This window comes from Corythoichthys intestinalis, chromosome 9, assembly GCF_030265065.1.
Source record: "Corythoichthys intestinalis isolate RoL2023-P3 chromosome 9, ASM3026506v1, whole genome shotgun sequence".
NCBI classification, from domain to species: domain Eukaryota; kingdom Metazoa; phylum Chordata; class Actinopteri; order Syngnathiformes; family Syngnathidae; genus Corythoichthys; species Corythoichthys intestinalis.
In genome coordinates, this window is record NC_080403.1 from 39,972,830 (window position 1) to 39,993,532 (window position 20,703).

At 38.8% G+C, this 20,703-nt stretch overlaps 1 protein-coding gene across 2 annotated transcripts in view; it reads right to left on the bottom strand.

The window, feature by feature from the left end:
- The window catches only part of loxl2a (lysyl oxidase-like 2a), an 80,907-nt gene extending 60,514 nt beyond the window's left edge, over positions 1–20,393 (bottom strand). For both annotated transcript variants that reach the window (XM_057846526.1, XM_057846525.1), the window contains exons 1-3: positions 20,244–20,393; positions 12,054–12,343; positions 4,355–4,530 (exon numbers count right to left, since the gene is read on the bottom strand). In XM_057846526.1, the coding sequence (XP_057702509.1) occupies positions 4,355–4,530; positions 12,054–12,336 (459 nt within the window). In that variant the 5' untranslated portion in view covers positions 12,337–12,343; positions 20,244–20,393. The remainder of the gene's footprint in view (positions 1–4,354; positions 4,531–12,053; positions 12,344–20,243) is intronic.
- Positions 20,394–20,703: the final 310 nt, after the last annotated feature.

Here is a 20,703-nt window from a genome sequence, read left to right on the forward strand (position 1 = left end):
ATTTGTTGGTATGGGAATATACTGGCTACAGAAACGTTACAGATGGCCGCGGCTTAGAGGAGAAGCGCCAACCAACATGTAAAACATGTTTGCGGAGGGTGGCTGCAGAGGAGGCAATATCTCCAATTAGTGCTGCAATGATTAGTCGATTAACTCGAGTATTCGATTAGAAAAAAATATTCGAATTAAATTTTGTTGCTTCGAATATTCGTTTAATTAAAGTGGCGTTGTAATGGTTTATTTTGAAAGTGTTTGCATTTCGTTTTATTGATTAAGGTGGATACACTGCCCTCTGGTCCGCCTCATTTCACATGGCTGAATCGAACTTCTCCATGTTAAGACCAACGTAAGAAAAGTTTTTTTTTGCGCTCATGTTTTTTAATAAATTCGTAAATTAGTTTATAGATATATTTAGCCGTTTTTTTGTGGGAATATGTGTCTGAACCATTTGTTAACGTAAAAAAAAAAGTTAGCATTTTATAGCACTTAAGCTAGCAGACTTGCTATGTAAATTAGTCAATTGTTCTTTTGTTGTACATACATCCTCATTTATTTATTTTTTTATATTGTTTGAGGTTCAGCTCAGGTATTTTAATTTTTTCATGTTCCTTATCCGATTACTCGATTATTAGAACTAACTAGTTCATCGATTAATCTACTACTAAAATTATCCATAGCTGCAGCCCTACCTCCAATATGATTTCGCATTTATACAAAATTAAAGGTTAGTAAAACACTGTCGAGTACGCTTCCCACCAGCTACGAGAGTTAACTCCAGCGTGTTTAGAGTGTCTAGCGATGGTAAAATGTGTTTTTTTTTCTCTGGCAACTGTCTGTGTTGAGAAAGTCCCCGGCAAACATTAGTGACTACTGTTTCCGGGTCATTGCTAAACTGTGGGTACAGATTAGTAAACTGTGGGTACAGTTTAGTAATCTGTGGGTACAGATTAGTAAACTGTGGGTACAAATTACTAAAATTTACCCAAAGATTGCTAAACTGTGTGTACAGTTTAGTAATCTGTGTGTACAATTTGCTAAACTGTGGGCACAGTTTAGTAATCTGTGGGTACAGATTACTAAACTAAACTGTACCCACAGATTAGTAAACTGTGGGTACAGATTAGTAAACTGTACCCCCCGTATGATAAACTGTGGGTACAGATAAGCTATGATTTTTTTTTTTTTTTCTACCCTGGCACCCGGGGAGCTCCGTAAGAAAGATTGTGTGTATAAAGTAAAAATTATACAAGTCATACACACGTGCTTTTTATTGAAAGTAATTCAATTATTTTTGTTCTGATGGTAATAATGTTGAGCTGTGGCTGTGGGTTTAGGCTCACGTAAAGGACTGCATTTATTTTTTTTATTTTTTTTCAGTTATTTGTTGTTATTTTTAAAATTTATTTTAACTTAACATTATACTTATGCTCTCAAATCTCAAAGTAACACATTTTGGAGCTGTAATTGGAATACTGTGATACCATGAAACTGATATTTTGGGTTAAGGTTATCATACCGTCAGAATCTCATACCGGCACATGCCTAATGATGAATAAAGTAAAAATTATTCACTGTACCACTCAAAACTTGTATTGTTGCTGTTTTCAAAAAAGTATCAATTTATGCAAAAAGCAGCATGCTCTGACAAGAATTGGGCAATTGATTATCTTTTGTACTAGGCCACTTTAGATAGTTTATAGAGCATATGCACCTGGTGGAGTGACCTCCGTTTTCCCTTTAACTTTAATGTACACGTTGTGTCCACTTCCCGGACTAAGCACAAAGCGGCAATTCATTCCGTGAATAAACATGCTGATGGACCATGGCCTGTTGCAGGCCTTTGCTCCATCAGGGTCAAAGAGGTACAGCTGTACCAGCTACACTTGGCCCATTCCTTTCTCCTTCCACTTGAAAGGCCTTACCCAGACTGAGGAAATATTTACAGGGTGGGGGACTAAACAGCAGCAACTCCCCTGGAACTGTAAACACACAACAAATAACGAACTGAGGGTGCTGCATAAATACACCTCCTGTAAAGAATTAGGTAATTAGAGGCACTGGTAGCATTAGTAAGCCTTTAAATATGTCCCTTCTGACAGAATGCACACAGAATTGCTTCTTTTAACTGAAAAATTGTATTTCTAGACAGGCGTTTCATTCTCCTCAATGACGTCTACTCTGGTATGAATGCCTGTTAGATCACTGAATATCTCCCACTAAAACAAGTCTTGCTTCATCCCCATTAGTCTGGTTGAAATGGGAACCCCCTGCGTCAGTGGGGTTTTCAGACATTTACTCTGTCTTGTATCACACCTACATTGAATTTCCATCTGTTCTGGAGGTGTTGACTGCAGCTGGACATGTTCATCTTCCCTTGCTCATGGGGGTTAGGGGGGGTAAACCTTTCCAAAATGTCCAAGGGGGGTGAGAGGAGATGAGTGCTGAGCAGACAAAAAGCCTGACAAAGTCATTACTTCACTTGTGCAAAATGTCTGACCGGCACGTGCAAGATGTCTCAAGGTTTTCATACGGTTTTATTTGTATATTTGGTTACTATATCTGAAAAAAACAACTGGTTGTATGATGCGTACAGTATCCTTAGCCTCTTTTTAAAAGCGCAGAAGAGCTCAAAGTATATCGATAACAGAAACTGTTAACTTTAAATGTCTTGAATTAACATACGAAGGATCACTTTAAACAGTATATCTTTTGACGTTTGTCAGATTCATTAGATGGGGCTTTGCAAGGCAAAGGCCCAGATAGTAAAATTCCTTTTTTTTTGTTGTTGTTTTTTTGAATGGCGTTTTTTCGGCGCGCCACACAGCCCAAACCGTTTGACCGACCATTACTGTTCAATGTCAAAATGACCAAAATTTTCGCGTGACACAGTGAACAGTGAATTTTTCGAATGCCCCCCCCCCCCCCCCAAATTTTCCGTTCGCCCGTAAATGTGGGTTTTTTTGAAAAAGAAAAAACTAAATATATCTAGTCCTACAATTTTGACCAAATTGCATAATTGACACATAAGAAATTCCAGGATGGTAAGGGGCATAAAAGTTGAAAAAACTTACCCAAAAAATTCACCAAAAACTGTCCCACTCATTTTCAATGGGATGCCATTGGCAAACCATGTACGTCCAAATTTACCATTCACTTTCAATGGCAGAAAAACCTGTGTGGTTGTCATTTTTTTACCAAAAAACTACCATTACAGCCCATTGACATTCAACTGGCGCCCAAGTACCATATTAGGCCGAATATAAGACGGCCTTGATTATAAGACGACCCCCTCTTTATTAAAACTCAAGTTTGAAAAAAGACTTTTTGAAAACCGAATTAATTTTTATATACAGAAAATAATTACAGTACATCTGAAGCAAATGATTATAACAATATATTTGAGAGAAAAAGCATGTTATTTTGCCTCATTCAAATGTTAATATCTGAACATTTAAATATGTAAACTAAAGTGCAATCACATTCATAAATTAATGGCTTCTGGTTTTTGAAATGTAAATAAAGTAATCTATTGTGATAAAATAACAAAATTGCAATAACTGCATTAACCATCAAAGTGAAGTCTAACTGTAACTGTAGTCTTGAAACAAATCTAAATAAGGAAAAACACTGCAATAAAATAATGCAAACTGGTTAAACTTGAGAGTAGCTGAGATCTGTCATGACAGAACATTGCTTCAATGATATCTGGCGCCATCTAGAGTCGTGAATGGGTATAATGTCTAGACCGCGAATATAAGACGACTCCCACTTTTTCAGTCTTATTTCAATGCAAAAAACACCGTCGTATATTCGGCCAATACAGTAAGTTGATGCAACTGACAGTCATGCAACAGGATGTGTCCCCGAAATGTCCCCAAATGAACAGGAGATGATCTGATATCAACATGATGTGTCCCCGTAACGTCCCCAAATAAACAAGAAATGACCTAATATCAACAGGACGTGTCCCCAAAATGTTCCCAAATCAACAGCAAGTGACCTGATGTCAACAGGACGTGTCCCTAAAATGTCCCCAAATCAACTGGGCGGGTCTTAGATCTGTATCTACCACAGCAAAGCCCCATCGCAATTTCTTCAGAAATTGCAGTTTCTAGTTTTGAAGGGATTACACTATAAGTATGTGTGTTTTTTTCCCCCTCTGTATATCCAGCACGTCGGCATTTGCAGCTATTCTTGGCTGCAACTTAAATTTTGTTCTGTAGTCAAATGATCTCATACTGTTGTTTACATTCACAGTATGTTATTTTACTGTATAAGGACCATCATTTATTTGTTTCTGGGTAGTTGATGTTTTTTCTGCATTTTTGGTATGCGGTTCTCCGCGGGATCTTACCTCCTCGCCGTTGGCCGGAGTCCGCATAAACTTGAAGCCTGGAATGCGTTGTTGGGAGCACACCACTCCAACGTCTTCTGAATGTTTGCAATCGGTCACTCCGAAGCCGTTGGACCGACACTCGGCGAGGCTCTTCTCTCTCCCGTTACAATCCACATTGTCTAGCCAGATGCGGCCTACAGTAGAAGAAAGCAAAGAAATTATGTAGATATAGTATATGAAAATAAGTAACCATCCATCCTTCATTTTTTGGCACTTGAATCAAATTGTTTAAAAGTTGCATAACTCAATCATCTGGTTAAAAAAAAGGTCATTTTCTTATCTACAGTGGTATGAAAAAGTTTCTGAACCTTTTGGAATTTCTCACATTTCTGCATAAAATCACCATCAAATGTGATCGTATCTTTGTCAAAATCACACAGATGGAAAAAAGTGTCTGCTTTAACTAAAACCACCCCTAACAACTATAGGTTTTCATATTTTAATGAGCATAGTATGCAAAAAAGGACGGGGGGGGGGTTAAGTGACTCCTCTGCCTATGGAGACTTAAAGACCAATTGAAACCAATTTTTACCAAACATTTTAAGGGGCAGTTTACATGGCGACTCTGCGACACAAAGACGCAATGACTGAGTTTGCAGAGTCGCCTCGCGTGCATATGGTGTCGGCGAAGACGAAAAAGTCTGAATCCTGCCTCCAAAGTGGAAGAATCCGAATGCGGGGGGTAGAGGGGGGCTTCCTCGGCATGCATATCAAAGGCTCCTGCAGCGCGAGACCGCGCCATTAACGTCAGCACTCGTACACGTGACATTGGGCGTGCGTAGTGGTTCTACTAAACATTCAAAACAGCAAATGGCGGAATGTCGGCTTGAATTTACTGTTTTAATTATATTTTTAACTATGTTGAATGTTTCATTTTTTGTGCTTTTTTGAACAAAAGAAAAATGACATGGCTTCGAGTGGGCGGGCATATTTTTTTCTGGGCTGAGGGAGCTTGGTGGGGTCACAGTGCATCATTCTCTGTAAACCTGCACTGCCCCCTAGGGCGTGGCATGAATACTATGTCGTTTTCATGCAGAATTGCGACATTGTTCAAATGGAGACGCAAATGCAAATTTGAAATTTTTCGTATTCTTGTAGAGTCACCGTGTAAACGGCCCCTAAGTCAGGTGTGTGCCCAATCACTGATGAGTGGTTTAAAGCTGCCCTGCCCACTATGCAACACACACCTAGTAAGAAATGTCTTGATGAGAAGCATTGTCTTATGTGCATCATGGCTCGGTCAAAAGAGCTGTCTGAAGACCTGTGATCAAGGATTGTTGATTTGTATAAAGCTGGGAAAGAATACAAAAACATCTCTAAAAGTGTGGATGTTCATCAAACGACAGTCAGAAAAGTTGTCTACAAATGGAGAAAGTTTGGCACCGTTGCTTCTCTCCCAAGGAGTGGCCGTCCACCAAAGATGATGCCAAGAGTTCAGCGCGGAATACTCAGAGAGGTAAAAAAGAACCCTAGAGTGTCTGCCAAAGACTTACAGAAATCACTGGCACAGTCCAGTATCTCTGTACACACATCAACAATATGTAAAACTATGGCCAAGAATGGTGTTCATGGGAGGACTCCACGGAGGAAGCCACTGCTGTCTAAAAAAAAAACTTTGTTGCTCGTTTAATGTTCGCAAAAAGGCACTTGAACACTCCACAGACATTTTGGCAAAATATTTTGTAAACTGATGAAACCAAAATTGAATTGTTTGAGAGTAACACACAACGTCAGGTGTGGAGGAAAAATTGAACATCTTACCAACATCAACACCTCATCCCCACCGTGAAGCAGGGTGAAGAGAGCATCATGATTTGGGGTTGTTTTGCTACCTCAGGGCCTGGACAACTTGCAATCATTAATAGAAGAAAGAATTCAAAAGTTTATCAGGACGTTTGGAAGAAAAACCTGAGGCCGTCTGTCAGACAGTTGAAGCTAAAAAGAGGATGGATGCCGCAACAAGACAATAATCCAAAATACAGAAGTAAATCAACTTCAGAGTTGTTTCAGAAGAACCAAATACACGTTCTGGAGTGGCAACAGCGATTCATGCCAGACATCACAGGATTCAGACTGAACTACAGTAGTTTTGTAGAGAGGAATGGGCCAAGATTAGTCCCGATCGATGTGCCAGACTGATCTGCAGCTACAGGAAACGTCTGGTTGAAGTTAATACTTCCAAAAGGGGCCACAAAATATTGAAATGTGATGGTTCACTGACTTATTTTTCCCCCTTCTGTCATTGTTTGCATACTATCCTCATTAAAATATGAAAACCTATAAATGTTTGGGTGGTTTTAGTTAAAGCAAACACTGTTTTTTCATCTGTGTGATTGTGACAAAGATCAGATCACATTTGATGGTGATTTTATGCAGAAATGTGAGAAATTCCAAAAGGTTCAGATACTTTTCATACCACTTTAAATTGACAGGAATAGCAATTGACGCAGGATGTTTGGTCACCTGACTATACTTGCAGAGCAAACCCAGTTAATTAAAGTGGTCAAATGCATCATTTGTATTCAGCTGAATGAACCACACAATTGTAACCAAGCAAATCACCAGCTGCTGGTCATTTTGAGCCAATATGATTGCAAAGAGCATCCTGAACATGCGAAAAACACAACTGAACTTAAACCGATCTGTCACTGAGCTGTCTGGAACATCTTTCATTGTGTCTCAAAATATGTCGTTTTCCCAGTCTGGACCCAGTGTAACTTTTCAATCAATAACGGCACTGCCAGTTGTGATAAAACTATATTACTCTGTTAAATTGTATTTGCTAGACTTATGGGGATTGAATTCAGGGAGCAGTGAGCTTTTATTGCTATTCTAAGTGTTCCCAGAAATATATGAATTTGAAATTGTGCAGTAGGAGTTTAGTAAGTCGGGACCTTAAATGGCTTTACCAAAGACATGTCCATTCGTTTATCATGTTAGGGCTGCAAATCTAATGTTGGCAGCTAAGATGCTTGTAAACATTTCTAAATGGGATACGAATAACACATAGTCAGGATTACCAATTGTCTACGTTTATACTTCATTTACTTTAAAGCATCTTGTTCCTTCTCCTTAGTTCCCTGATGCATTATTTATACTGAGAGGATATGGAAAATCCCCTTAATTACTTTTATGACCTTGTGTCTACACCAAGAAAAACAAAAAAAAAAACAGACGAATTGTTTCCATGCAAACAGCTTGTGTGGTGGTTTTCATGCACACATACAGTATACTCGTCTACACACCTTAATTTGTAACACCCTTCCATGTTTATTTAAGACGAAATTTGGAAGGCAGTTGGAATGGGGTTGATTGACATTTTGATACCCAGTATTTGTAGTCTTCCTGAATCCCTCCAAAATTCTAGGATTACCTTTACTGCATCTGACACTTACAAACACTAACTAAAAAAATTGACAGGAGGCAATTAATTAATATTTGTAGTTAACTCAAGCAGGCAACGAGGGACAGAATGTACCTCCAATGTTTTTATTGATATTATTTTTCTTGTTCCAATTAGCCTACTCGCAAACCTTATGATGTATTGTTTTATAACTTGGCAGTGATTAAAAATTGTTTGGCTCAGATGGTAAGAGCTTCCCTCTCGTTTCCTTTTGAAACTGAACTCGGAATGTAGTGTGAGATGAGTTATTACGACACAATCTAGTATGTAATGAGGCCATCATGTTGGATTAGTGGTTAGAATTATCACTTGAGATCTTCATGATGTGATTTTTGTGATAATATCAAATTACAAAAACATGTTAGATGAATTGAAGGCTCTAACCTGTCCACAGGTGTGAATTATCCCTTACTGCTCTGTATAAAAACTTCAGACTATTTATGTTGCCTTAAACCCACCCACTTCCACTGTTTTTTTGAGTGAATCTCGGATCCATGCGGGCTCCAGTAGGTCTCCTGCAATATTTGCGGCGACTGTGGTGTAATTCAATGGGAGATTCATCCGAAAATCCACCTTTTTCCACAAAACAGTGAATTTGGTGGTGGCAAAATCATGATCTGGGGTTACATCCGCTATGGGGGTGTGCGAGAGATCTGCAGGGTGGAAGGCAACATAAATAATCTCATCTGACCAAAGCACACAGTCCCAGTTGAAGCCTGGGACCGTGTGTATTTTTGTGTGAGACCAAGATTGAGCTTTTTGGCAACAAACACTCTAAGTGGGTCTGGCGTGCCACGAAAGATGCTCATGCTGAAAAGCACCTTATACCCACTGTGAAGTATGGGGGTGGGTCAGTGATGCTGTGGGGCTGTTTTGCTTCCAAAGGCCCTGGGAACCTTGTCAGGGTGCATTGCATCATAAATGCTTTGAAATACCAGGACATTTTAAATCAAAATCTGTTGCCCTCTGCCCGAAAGCTGAAGATGGGAAGATCGTCACTGGGTCTTTCAGCAAGACAATGACCCTAAACATATGGCCAAATCTACACAGAAATGGTTCACCAGACACAAAATCAAGCTCCTCCCATGGCCATCTCAGTCCCAGACCTTGTTTTGTTGGCAAAAGGGGGTTGTACAAAGTATAAACACCAGGGGTGCTAATAATTGTGACACACCTTATTTGATGTCAAATATTTTTTTCTTTATGTGGGATTTTGTCCCCACTGAATGAATGCACTTGTATTGAAGGTTGGATTTTTCTCTTTTTTTCCATTAAGGTCCCATATAATTTGAATTTTAAAAAAATATTAGAAGCTAAAAAACACATCTTTTTCAGCGGTGCCAATAATTATGGAGGGCACTGTATTTGTACATGCATGCGCTGCTATCGTTATTATTGATGGTTTGTGATTGACACTTAATTGTTGAGTGGAGTGTTGTCAGTGCAGTGTTATTTTTAGCAGCCTTTTTAATTTTCCTCTCAGTCTTAATCTTTTGGACAACAATACTTATTAGTCATAGTCATATTTTAGTCATCCAAAAATGTGTTTATCTAAAAATGTGTTTGTCGTCTAGTTTTTCTTGACAAAAACTGTAGACAAATTTTGTTTAATTTTAGCCGACGTTTTCTAAAAATGTTTTCGTCTGTAATGCCAACTTGGTGATAATACACACTCAGCAGGAAAACAGCACATTTTTTCAATGAATTATACCCACCTACAGTAGATGCCCAGAACTGTAAGTAAAAAAGGTTGTCAGAGAGTTTGAGGACGCTCACCGCGCAAATGCTATACTATTGCTGCGAGTTGTGTGATGATCTCTCAGCACAGGCCTTTAAAGGCTAAAGCAACGTTGCATATTATCTCTGGCCAAGAAAAACAAATCTTACCATGTGTGCAAGCCTGCATGGAGACAACACACTGGTGAGTCTGGAAAGGTGGTTGGGGGTGCAGTACGTCACAAATGACACAGACACTGCTAGGACGCATGCTAACTACACATAAAATGTCACACATTGTGAACATGTGACAGAAACTATGGCACATTTTCGTCTCGTTCTCGTCAGACGAAAACTGGCATTCATCTCGTTATCTTTTAGTCTCCCAAAACACTTTTTTAAACTCTGTCATTTTGTCATCATCATGAAAAAAAGTGTTCGTTGGCAAAATATTTTCGTTGTCCTCATTGTTGAAGAAAACAACATAGTTTCAGCGCGTCATTTTAGAATGGGAAAAAAGGGCTTGACTTTTCATTATTTTTGAAGCTTTTTATGCACTTGCATTATTATATTTAATTATGCAGAGTTTATGTTAACAACACCTTGGTGTATTATATTTACAAGAACTATGTTTTTTTTATTATTACAAGGCCTTTAGTTGACTGGCATATTTTTTTTTTACTTATCTGACGAAAACAAGCATTTGCCTCTTTTATATTTGAATGGAGCAGAACTCAGTGTAATATTATTGCTGTCCAACTAGTTACCATTTTACCCATAGGCAGAGTTTGACTTTTGGGGCAGGGGGGCACAACATGTTGATGATCCCGAAACGCAGTGTCAGCTATAAAATTAACTTACAAGAATATTTATAATAGTAAGTTGACAATGAGCGTTTTTTGTTTCCCATCATTCTTGAGGGGGAATTCTAAATCAGGCTGCTTAGGCAATACTTTTTGCTAAGATCGTCAACCATTAGATATAGTATGCCCGCCGGTGTCGTGCCAATATAGTTACCCCAGTCAAAAATTGTATCCCGTGGGCGGAGCCATATGGAGTTAGATTTGTGTCTTTATTATCCAATGAAAAAAAAATGTGTTTGAATGCAAAAATAAATTTTAAACAAAAAAAAAAAAATGCATGTGAAAGCTATTTTTCTTTGAATTTTTGGGGGGGATTGAAGCAACTTTTTTGATTTAAGTAATTTTGATTTGTGTTTGGGCCACATTTTGGCTAGGACGTTTTTGTCTTTACTATTCAATCAAAAAATAAGTTGCTTCAAAAAATATATATTTTCAAAAAGAAAAATCACTTCAATCAAAAAAAGAAAAACTTTAATCATAGAAAACGTTTTTGAATGCGAAAAAGTATTTGAGATTGAAAAATTTCCATTTGAACACTTAATTTTTCATTGAAAACGTTTTCTTTGATTGAAGCAATCCTTTTTGTGTCGGGCCATATTATGGGTAGGACATTTGTGTCTAAATCATTCAATTCCCAAAAAAGTTGCTTTGATAATCAAAAAATATTTTTAATCAAAGAAAAACAAATATTTGAAAAATAAAATTGCCCTCCCCTAATTTTTTTATTTTTTATTTTTTCTGGGGAAAATTATATGCAAAGCAAATGACCGGAAGGTGCTAGTCACATAATCTGTTCGAAAAATAATTTTGACCCATTATATATATATATTTTTTCTTTTTTTTTTTGTGCTGTTTTATTGCTTTAAAACTTATATATAGGAAAGTCAATTTCATGCAATGACACTTTCGGCCACCTGGGGGGCCCTGCCCCCCCCCCCCCCTTAGAATCCGCTTATGATGTTACCTTCAGAATGACTGCTTGGAAGGGCATTATAAGAACTACTGGTGGCCTTTTTGTTGAGCAATACGGTATCTGCTTCATGTACCATTTGACTAATTTAATGACTGAAAATGTGAAGATTGAAAAATGCAAACATCCCAATTAACAACCTGTCCTTTTAAAAATTTGGTTTGTTACTTCCATCTAATACACAAGTCTTTCGTTGATATATTACAATCAATTACCCAACGTGTAAGCAAGTACGTCATAGAGATTCCATTGTTTATAATGAGGCCTCTTCTTGTTTAGCTTACAGTATGTAAAGTATTTATCATGTAGCATAACATCTATTGAGTGTTTGACTTCCAGAATGTTAATTTAAACATTTGATCATGGCTGCTTTGAGGCATTCAGCAGCAGCTGGTCTCGAGGTGGCAATGTGATCAGTGTTTTTTACGCAAATACAGGAATTCCCCCAAGGCCTCAAACACGTGCACAGAAACTCACAATAATCATTGCTGATTGCCATGTTTCCCTTGGCCTCTCTAATATTAAAAACGGTACAATAAATCAGACCTTGACTGCACTGATTGGACATAAGAATATCAGACAAAATATGCAACCCCGGAGCTTACGACATGCTGGCTCTTGGTTTTTAAGTATCCTCCTCCATCCTTTTGATTGGGTAACATTCAATGAAAATCTTGTGAAATGAGTCACAGTCATTTTTCTTACCATGTCCCCTGCCGTACTTGGCCGAGGGCGACCATGACACAGCATCCACAAAGCCGAGCTCCCTGCAAACCACCTGGGCGGCGTAGATGGAAAAGTCATCATCGCAGACTGTCCCCCACTCGCCTTTGTAGAGAACTTCCACTCGGCCCTCATGTTTCTTTCGCTTTTCTCCAACCAGACGTAGCTGGATTGCCGGAATGCCGGACTCGCCTTGGGCATTGCACAGCAGCCACGTGTAGAGCATGGTGCTTATAAGGCATTGAGTCATTGTTAGGCGCAACATGATGCAGCTGATGGAAGCAAAAAAAATGAACATTAGCAAGGAGATTTGAAACAACTATTCAGATTCATATTGAATTGTCATAGAGGAGTTCTGTTTGGATTTCCGCTCATCTTTCCACAGCGAATGTTTAATTCTTTCTCTATTCACTCCACCCCTGACGGAATTGATTGGCATATAGCTCACTGCTATGAATTATAGTCAGCTTCCTTTGTACACGGAATGTGTTCTGGTGATGTAACCTACAGTCAAATACATCATGTTGGATTGCACCGGTCTGTCAGTAATTTGTACTGTTGTGTAATTACAAATGTCTTAACTACAGTATACTAGAGATCAGAGGTGGGTAGTAACGCGTTACATTTACTCCGTTATATTTACTTGAGCAACTTTTTGAGAAAAATGTACTTCTAAAAGTAGTTTTACTAGGCAATACTTTTTACTTTTACTCGAGTAGATTTGTGAAGAATTACCGCTACTCTTACTCCGCTACTATGGGCTACACTAGTCGCAACATTTTTCCTCTTTATTCTAAATATTAGATTTTACTCCTTTTTTTTGCCAGAGTCGCTAAAATTGGCTCAACCAGTTTCACCAATGAGATGTCACAATAATAAGCACATGACTCCATTACACCAATCAGACTCAAGCTTGCCGTTCTACGATCACGCCGGCCTTTTTAATCACGTGGCGTCTTTAAAGCGCCGTAAAAAATTAAGTATTTGACACTGAGCGCCCCTGTCAACATGACTCGAAAGCGCAGATTTTTCATCGCTCTCCTAGTTTTTATTTGGCACCGACTGACCATGGAAAACCAGATATATGATCCTTTTAGTAACATAATAGGAAATATGTTTTCCCCACTAGAGAGCACTCGTGTTCTTTGGACGAATAATGCTTAATTTCTGTAGATTTTTTTTCTCTCGCTGGGATTTCCATGTTTTTGTTGTTGTTGTATTTCTTTGTCTTAATGTGCTTATGTAATATGTTATAGTTCAGTATAATAATAACTGTTCATATTGATAACTTTGTGCTGAGAAAAAAAAATAGCATTAAAAAAATTAAACATCTTAAGCAGTTACTCACAATGTTACTCATTACTTGAGTATTCTTTTCACCAAATATTTTTTTACTTGTACTTGAGTACATTTTTTGAATGACTACTTTTACCTGAATAATAATATTTCTAAGTAAAGCTGCTCTTACTTGAGTAAAATTTTTGGCTATTCTACCCACCTCTGCTAAAGATCGACCGATATGGGTTTTTTAGGCCCGATACTTCAAACCTCATACCTTAGTTAGAAGGGCTGATAACCGATTTGTGGAGCCTATATTCATTTGTTGTAAAAATTGGCGTAAAATTTTTTAGTAATGCAAACATTGAACTTCATTCAAATGCCTAAAGCATGCTTATTGAATCACACAAATAGAAAATAATAGCTCCAGAAGAGCTTGAATTTCCTAGACTCAAAAAAATCTCTTATAATGTTGAATAAAAGGTTAAATAAATAGCTCTCTGAATTTTTTCTACGGAAAAGAAAGCCTTGATGACCCCGTCTAAGTATCCTTGCGCAAGATACTAAACCCCATGTCATCAGTGGGTAGATGAGTAGATGAGGATACAGTGTGAAGCGCTTTGAGGGCCTTAAAAAGATGGAAAGGCGCAATACAAGTGTAACTCAATTTACCATTACCATTTAACTATTCAGAGGACGGGGTAAATAGTAGTGAAGGAGACAGCAGGCAGGAGAAAGAGGCGTGGCTGCATCTGAGACGAAATAAATTGATTTTTTTTCATATTGGCAGGTCGGATTTAAAAAAAAAAAAAAAAAAAAAAGGGCAATACCACTATACCAGGGGTGGGCAAATCGGTCCTCAAGGGCCGTAGTGGGTCCTGGTCTTCGTTCCAATTGATCCACCACAGACAGTTTAACCAATGAGGTTTCTGCCTGAACAAGAAACACCTGACTATGATCAACTGATTGCGCTTACAAGACACCAGATTGGTGAAAAGTTTTCCTCTTGATGAGTTGGAATAGAAACCCGCACACACTGCGGCCCTTTGTGGAATAGTTTGCCCACCCCTGCTCTACACAGTGATCCCATGGTACTACTCACTTATTAAAGTTCACGATGATTGACAGACATTAAGGTTTGATCTAGCTAGAGACGCTTGGAAGCCGAAATTTCAAAGCGCTGCATGCGTCAATCATCGTTTAACTTGTTAAGCAGTTGCTGTGGCAACTCATTGTGTAGGATTGAGCAGCCTGAGCGGACTCACTCAATGAAGCATTTAATAAAAACAAGCATTTTTCTACTTTATTTTTCTTCTCTGAAAAATGGCGCGATCGGCCCCATTTCCGATCACGGGATCGGATGGTGGACATCCCTAATTTATGTAATGCTGTTTAATCCAGCTTGCTGTATATAAATGGGATCCAGAATCTGCACACATGCTGCTTTTATGAAGTAAAACAAAAGTTTTTACTTATCGCAGCGGGTTCTGGTCCCCATTAACCGCGAAAAACGAGCGATCAATGTACGTCAAATTTCCAAAAATAGGCGCAGATAATTGTTCTATCGCTACAGTATACACAGCACTTTTGGATAAATAGCCTTTATGGGCTATAAATATAAAACAATCAAATGGAAAACGGGTACTGGGGTAACTAAGTTTTGCGCCACTGCACAAATTATTTTTAGATACTTTGTTTTAGTTTACATTTTGTAATATGAGGACCTCCTCTGTTTTCTTTTCTCATTGTTTTCCCTTTTCTGTTGCTCTCCCACCTCCTCTTAAAGTGCATGTGACACGAAAAAGCATGTTTATTTCATAATACTCGCGATATTTATGCTCCTAAATGATATGGACTGCTTGGATGTGTGTAGAAGCGATCGCTATATTTATTTAGTTTTTTGAATCCCGCGCCATGAAAATCAGTGACTTCCGGCTTTGGTCTTGCATTGAGGAGGAGGGCGCTGTGACATGTACGGGTGAAGGCGTCCTCTTCACTAAACAGCCGTACTGTTGTGTGTGAGGACTAAGGCTTCAGCTGATTTTGCGGATTAATACGTTGATTTTTCGCATCACGCCAGCCAAACGGCTGCAGAAAAATCTTGCTTCATGAGGGAGAGGCATGTGCGCCTTTTTGGAGTTTCAAAAGGTTCCCATTCACCGTGGATATTGGCCAAAACAAGCCCTACTACTGTGAGACCATTGGACTTACTTACTACAAACTTTATTTAAATAAAGGACTACTTACGTTTGATCACCGATAGGCATATAAAAAGCTCTCCTCATGCAAATTAGCTGCACGTTAGCTGCACAACAACTGCAGCCGCCCTCCTCCGGGGAACGAACTGTAAATTGCTCTCCGCCGGGCGGTTTGCCGATCCGCAACGACAATTGACAACCCAGTTGTCATGTCAAATAATCCGGGCTAGTTATGTGTGATTTTCCGCTTCGAAGACTTTGAAACATCACTCGGTTCGGGTTAGCATGTCGGCTAGCTGTCACGCCTCTTGGTTTGTTTACATTCTCCGAAGTCGGGGAAGGGAAATAACATGTCCAATTTAGGTGTCATAAAATATCGTTCGGGAGGTGCGACAATAAAGGTGAAGTCGACAGTTTTGACCATTATGGAGTAATTTTGCCATGTCGTCGTGAATAAGTGCATTTTTATTATTTCATATTACATTTAGCACAAGACTGTTATTTGTCATGACCATGCCATTTATTTAGCAATTGGGGAAAATACTTGGATAAAAAGAATATCCTGTAAAAATATTGAAGTAAAGAGACAGAAACAATGACATTTTGCAGCTCTCTTCGTCGCGTTTTCCTCGTTGTGAATAGTTCCCCCTCGACGGGCTGACTGGTCCTTCTCAAGCCATTTATTTAGCTATTGGGGAAAAATACTTGGATAAAAAGAATATCCTGTAAAAATATTGGAGTAGAGAGACTGAAACAATGACATTTTGCGACTCTCTTCGTCGCGTTTTCCTCGTTCTGAATAATTCCCCCTCAATGGGCTGAATAGTAAAATCGATGAGCCCAGTCTCCCGCTGACGTCATCCACCTGTTGGGGACGCTAGAGCCCTATAATGGTAGGCGTGGCTAACCGGCAGATTAAAAAGCTAATTTCTCGTCATCTGCGCTTTGCTAAATTGTTGTATATAGTCGAATCGTCTCAAAATATGATTCTAATTCACATAATAATGCTATTTAAGACTTTTTTTCTCCTGTCGTATGCTCTTTAAAGCTAATCTGTTTTTTATGAAGAAAAAAGATGCACAAAAGCAAGAGAAATAGCAAACCATCATGCTCAAACTTTGATGTGCACTGACGTGACTTTCAGTTTACATCACTCCACTGAATCTGATTCTGGTTGCTAGTAGTTCAAACTTTGTATGACTTCAGTGGTTGGTTGGTGTTTTGGGATGTTTGAATATTAATGCTTTTCCATATCGCCGAAGAGTTATAGTGAAGTCTGGAACAGATTCGCGGACAGGGATGATGAGATGAGCAATTTGTGGTGTGTGTTACTTTACTTTGAAGGGAGAGAACAGTTTTGCAACAGTTGTGTTTGGTCGTGAGTTGCCTCCTCTTCTGGCCTCAGCAGCACTTCAGGAATCACTAGCAGATTTGATCAGATTACATTTAAAAAACGAATGTGACTGCCAAACAGTGATATACAGAATTTAGTCTTAGCTGAGACAGAAAGTTATAATTTGAGACCACTTTCTCCCTCTCACTCTCTGTGACAGCCTAATGAAGAGCAAATGTTAGCTCCGGCATGAAAAGTGCCTCCCCTGTCGTTTATCTCAACTACGCCCGGAGGTACTACTGCTGAAGTTCAGGGAAATTCTACTTCACTTCGATATTTCACGACCAACCATGGGATTGTTGGCCGAGGGAACCAGATGCCCTTTGGGAGGAATGTTTCAGGACTCGATAGAAGGAACGGAGACAGTGAAAGTAGGAGGCGCAGAGGAAGACGATGACCAATGGGGAGGAGATAGTTTTAGGGCTGACATCATAGCAACTGGCAAACAAACTGCAGCAGGAGCACGCATGAGAGAGTAAGCAGGAAGAGCCGTCAAGTAAATCATAAACCTGTGGAAGAGCTCTACTTCCTGAGGTTTCACCATCTGCTCTAATACTGATACTTCTTTCTGCCATATATCGACTTCGTAAGCAATTCATCATATTTCATGATTTTTTTCTTGTAGGTTAAACGTTAAAATGGCCCTTAATGGGAAAGCTGTTCCTCACTAATAATTTAGTGTAAGACCCAAAGATGATTTATGATGATAGGAAGAGCTGAATAGAAAATTCGACTTTAAGAAAGAGGATAATCAAATATTGTCTCAACTAGACATGTGCCGATTACTGGTTTCAAGGTATCCCGTGATATGAAAATGTCAGTTTCAAAACTGCAAAAATTTTCCATTCATACAGTTCCTACGGTATTAGCTATTTTTATGTCCCAAATATGTTGGGAGAAATCCCTCGCTTGCAGCAGCAAGGCTCAACCCTCCCCCACCGGTTGTTGCTCAGTGTCAGTGAGTCAGCTGTGCTGCACGATGGCTGGAGGAGGTGAAACTCCTCAACTTTTTCCCCCATCGAAGAAAATGAAATCGCTGGTATGGGAATACTTCGCCTACAGAACAGTTACAGATAGCCGTGACTTAGAGGAGAAGGGCTAACTGACATGTAAAACATGTTTGCGGAGGGTGGCTGCCGAGGAGGTAGTACCTCCAATATGATTTCGCATTTATACAAAATTAAAGGTTAGTAAGCACTAGAGGTGTGCGAAATTACCGATTCTTGGATTATTCGCGATTCGGCCGTGGAAGATTTGAGAACGATTCTCAAACATCCAAATTCTGATTATTGAAATATGCCAAGTAAAGCAGAACTAAAACAGTCAGCGCGGTCTTCGGGACGCAATGAGGAACGGACTGAGAGTAAACATCATGCTTAACTCACGGCTCTGGCTTAACTCATGCCGCTAGATAAAAAAACAATAATACCTGAATGCGGCTGACAGTCGCTACAAACTACGCCCAAATGATGCTACGGTAGATATCATATGAATAAAGAACTAGATGCGAAATGACAGACTCGGCAGCGTTAGCACATATATCAAAAACTAGATGCGAAATGACAGACTCGCCGGCGTTAGTAAACAGCCGCCATCTTAAAGCAGTAGACTTCTCTGGAAGGCTGTTGTAGCGAACCTTCCTAGCGAACCTAATAAACTTTTTATCTAAAACACTCCTAAATCGTCAAAATCTTGACGTGCATCTATCTTTAAATGATGAAAGTTTTAAAACTTTCACGTCGAAATTAGAAGGGAAATTATGAAATAACGGGAGCAATTTTAACAACTTCAACGGTTGATTCACAACATTAAATGAATCGATTGTAGTTTAAAGCTACTGATACAGAATGGGGACTTGAGTGTTTTATTTACTGTGTTGAACTGTTAACTTGATACTGAAATAGTAGTTTATTTAAGCCTTAGAGGATTTTTGTAACTAATGTACGAAACATTAAAAGCCGCTAATACCTCGAGAGGGGTCCTCTGAATGGTTATCGTAATCAAATCGTTAGGTAACCCAAGATTCCCACCTTTAGTAAGCACTTTCATGAATGTTTCCCACCAACTACAAGAGTTAACTCCAGCATGTTTAGTGTGTCTAGCAGTGGTACAACATGTGTTTTTTTTTCTCTCTGGCAGCTGTCTGTGTTGAGAAAGAGAGTGTGTGTATTACAAACATGATACGAGTCATACACACGTGCTTTTTATTAAAAAAATAATTCATTTATTTTTGTTCTGATGGTAATAATGTTGAGCTGTGGCTGTGGGTTTAGGCTCACCTAGAGGACTGCATTTATTTTCATTCTGAACTTTTCAGTTTTTTGGGGGGTTTTTTTGTATTTATTCTAACTTAACATGATACTTATTGTCTAATTTTCTAATATGTTTTGAAAAATAAAAATCCTGGTAAATGGAAAAAAGTTTTTGTGTTTTTTAAACCCTGATTTCTCTCACACATTTTAGAGGTGTAATTGCAATACCATGAAACCTTAATATTTTGGCTTAAAGTTACCATATCGTCAGAATCTCATACCTACACATGCCTTGTCTTAACAGACTTTTTGTTGTTGTATGTAAATTGTTTACAGAGCTCTAGAACCTTACTTTTTTAAAAGTATTGCTATTTTATCTACATGCAGGTGACACAATAGTAAATTATCAGTTTCTGATACACCACCGTATACTACACCTTCAATAATAAACATTCAAATGTGTACCTCCCGACAAAAACAAACGTAAATGATCAATTTCTGATGCACCACCGTATACTACACTTTCAATAATAAACATTAAAATGTGTACCTGCCGACAAAAACTATGACCTTTTGTGATACAACTTTGTATTAAATCTCATTGGAGTATGTACTTGGGGTATTCAAATTGCATCTCTAAGAAATGCTCAACTCCACTGCTGAAATAATCACACTTTGTGACAACAACAAACTTGTATAATTGTATTATGCATTGAATTTAGGCCTATTTGTTGATGTCTTTTTAGCCTCTAAGTAAATTTGGAAAGTTAACAGTGCTGTCCATGCAATGCCAATCAATAAGTAATCTATCTTCACAAAAATAAGTCCACTTTCACCTAGTAATACAATGAAGTGGGTCTTATTGGCCTCAACTTGCATTATAGAGTATATAGTTATGTCAAATAAATGCATTGATTGACGAGGTAAGATAAAAATCAGCTGAGCACTGAAACTGGGAAAAAAAATCTTGTGTAATCGAAATTTTCGAGTGACACATGAGACATACAATTTCACCTCAAGCCTAGAATTTGAAAATAACGATAGATCATACCTTTTCAGATGACGAAGAGTCCTTTGCAAAAGGTAGACTTGATGGGTTCAACCTGTGTAAGAGTTTGAGTTGTTAGGTGTTGCTTCTTTGTTCCTTTTTGTACTTTAGCTGGCCCTTCTCGCAGCTCCCCTCACAGCTGGCAGCTAGCTCCCGTCCCACTCCTCACGCTCACAGTGGCGAATCAGTGGTGGCCTCAGCATCCTGACCCCGCCCCTCGCCCCCACCTCCGACACAAGCACCCGGGTTATACAAACACAGCATAACATGGACCTGGATCCATTATAGGAAACCTATCATGTACTTAACATTCCATTCTTCATGTAAATGTATGGCTCATGTTTTAGTGTTTCTGATTTGCTAAATTTAATGTTCTGTTTCATTTATTTTTCTAAAGTATGGAGTCTGTGGGTTTGAAAATTTGTGGAAGTTGGAGTAGCCACAAGCAGACCACATCCCAAAA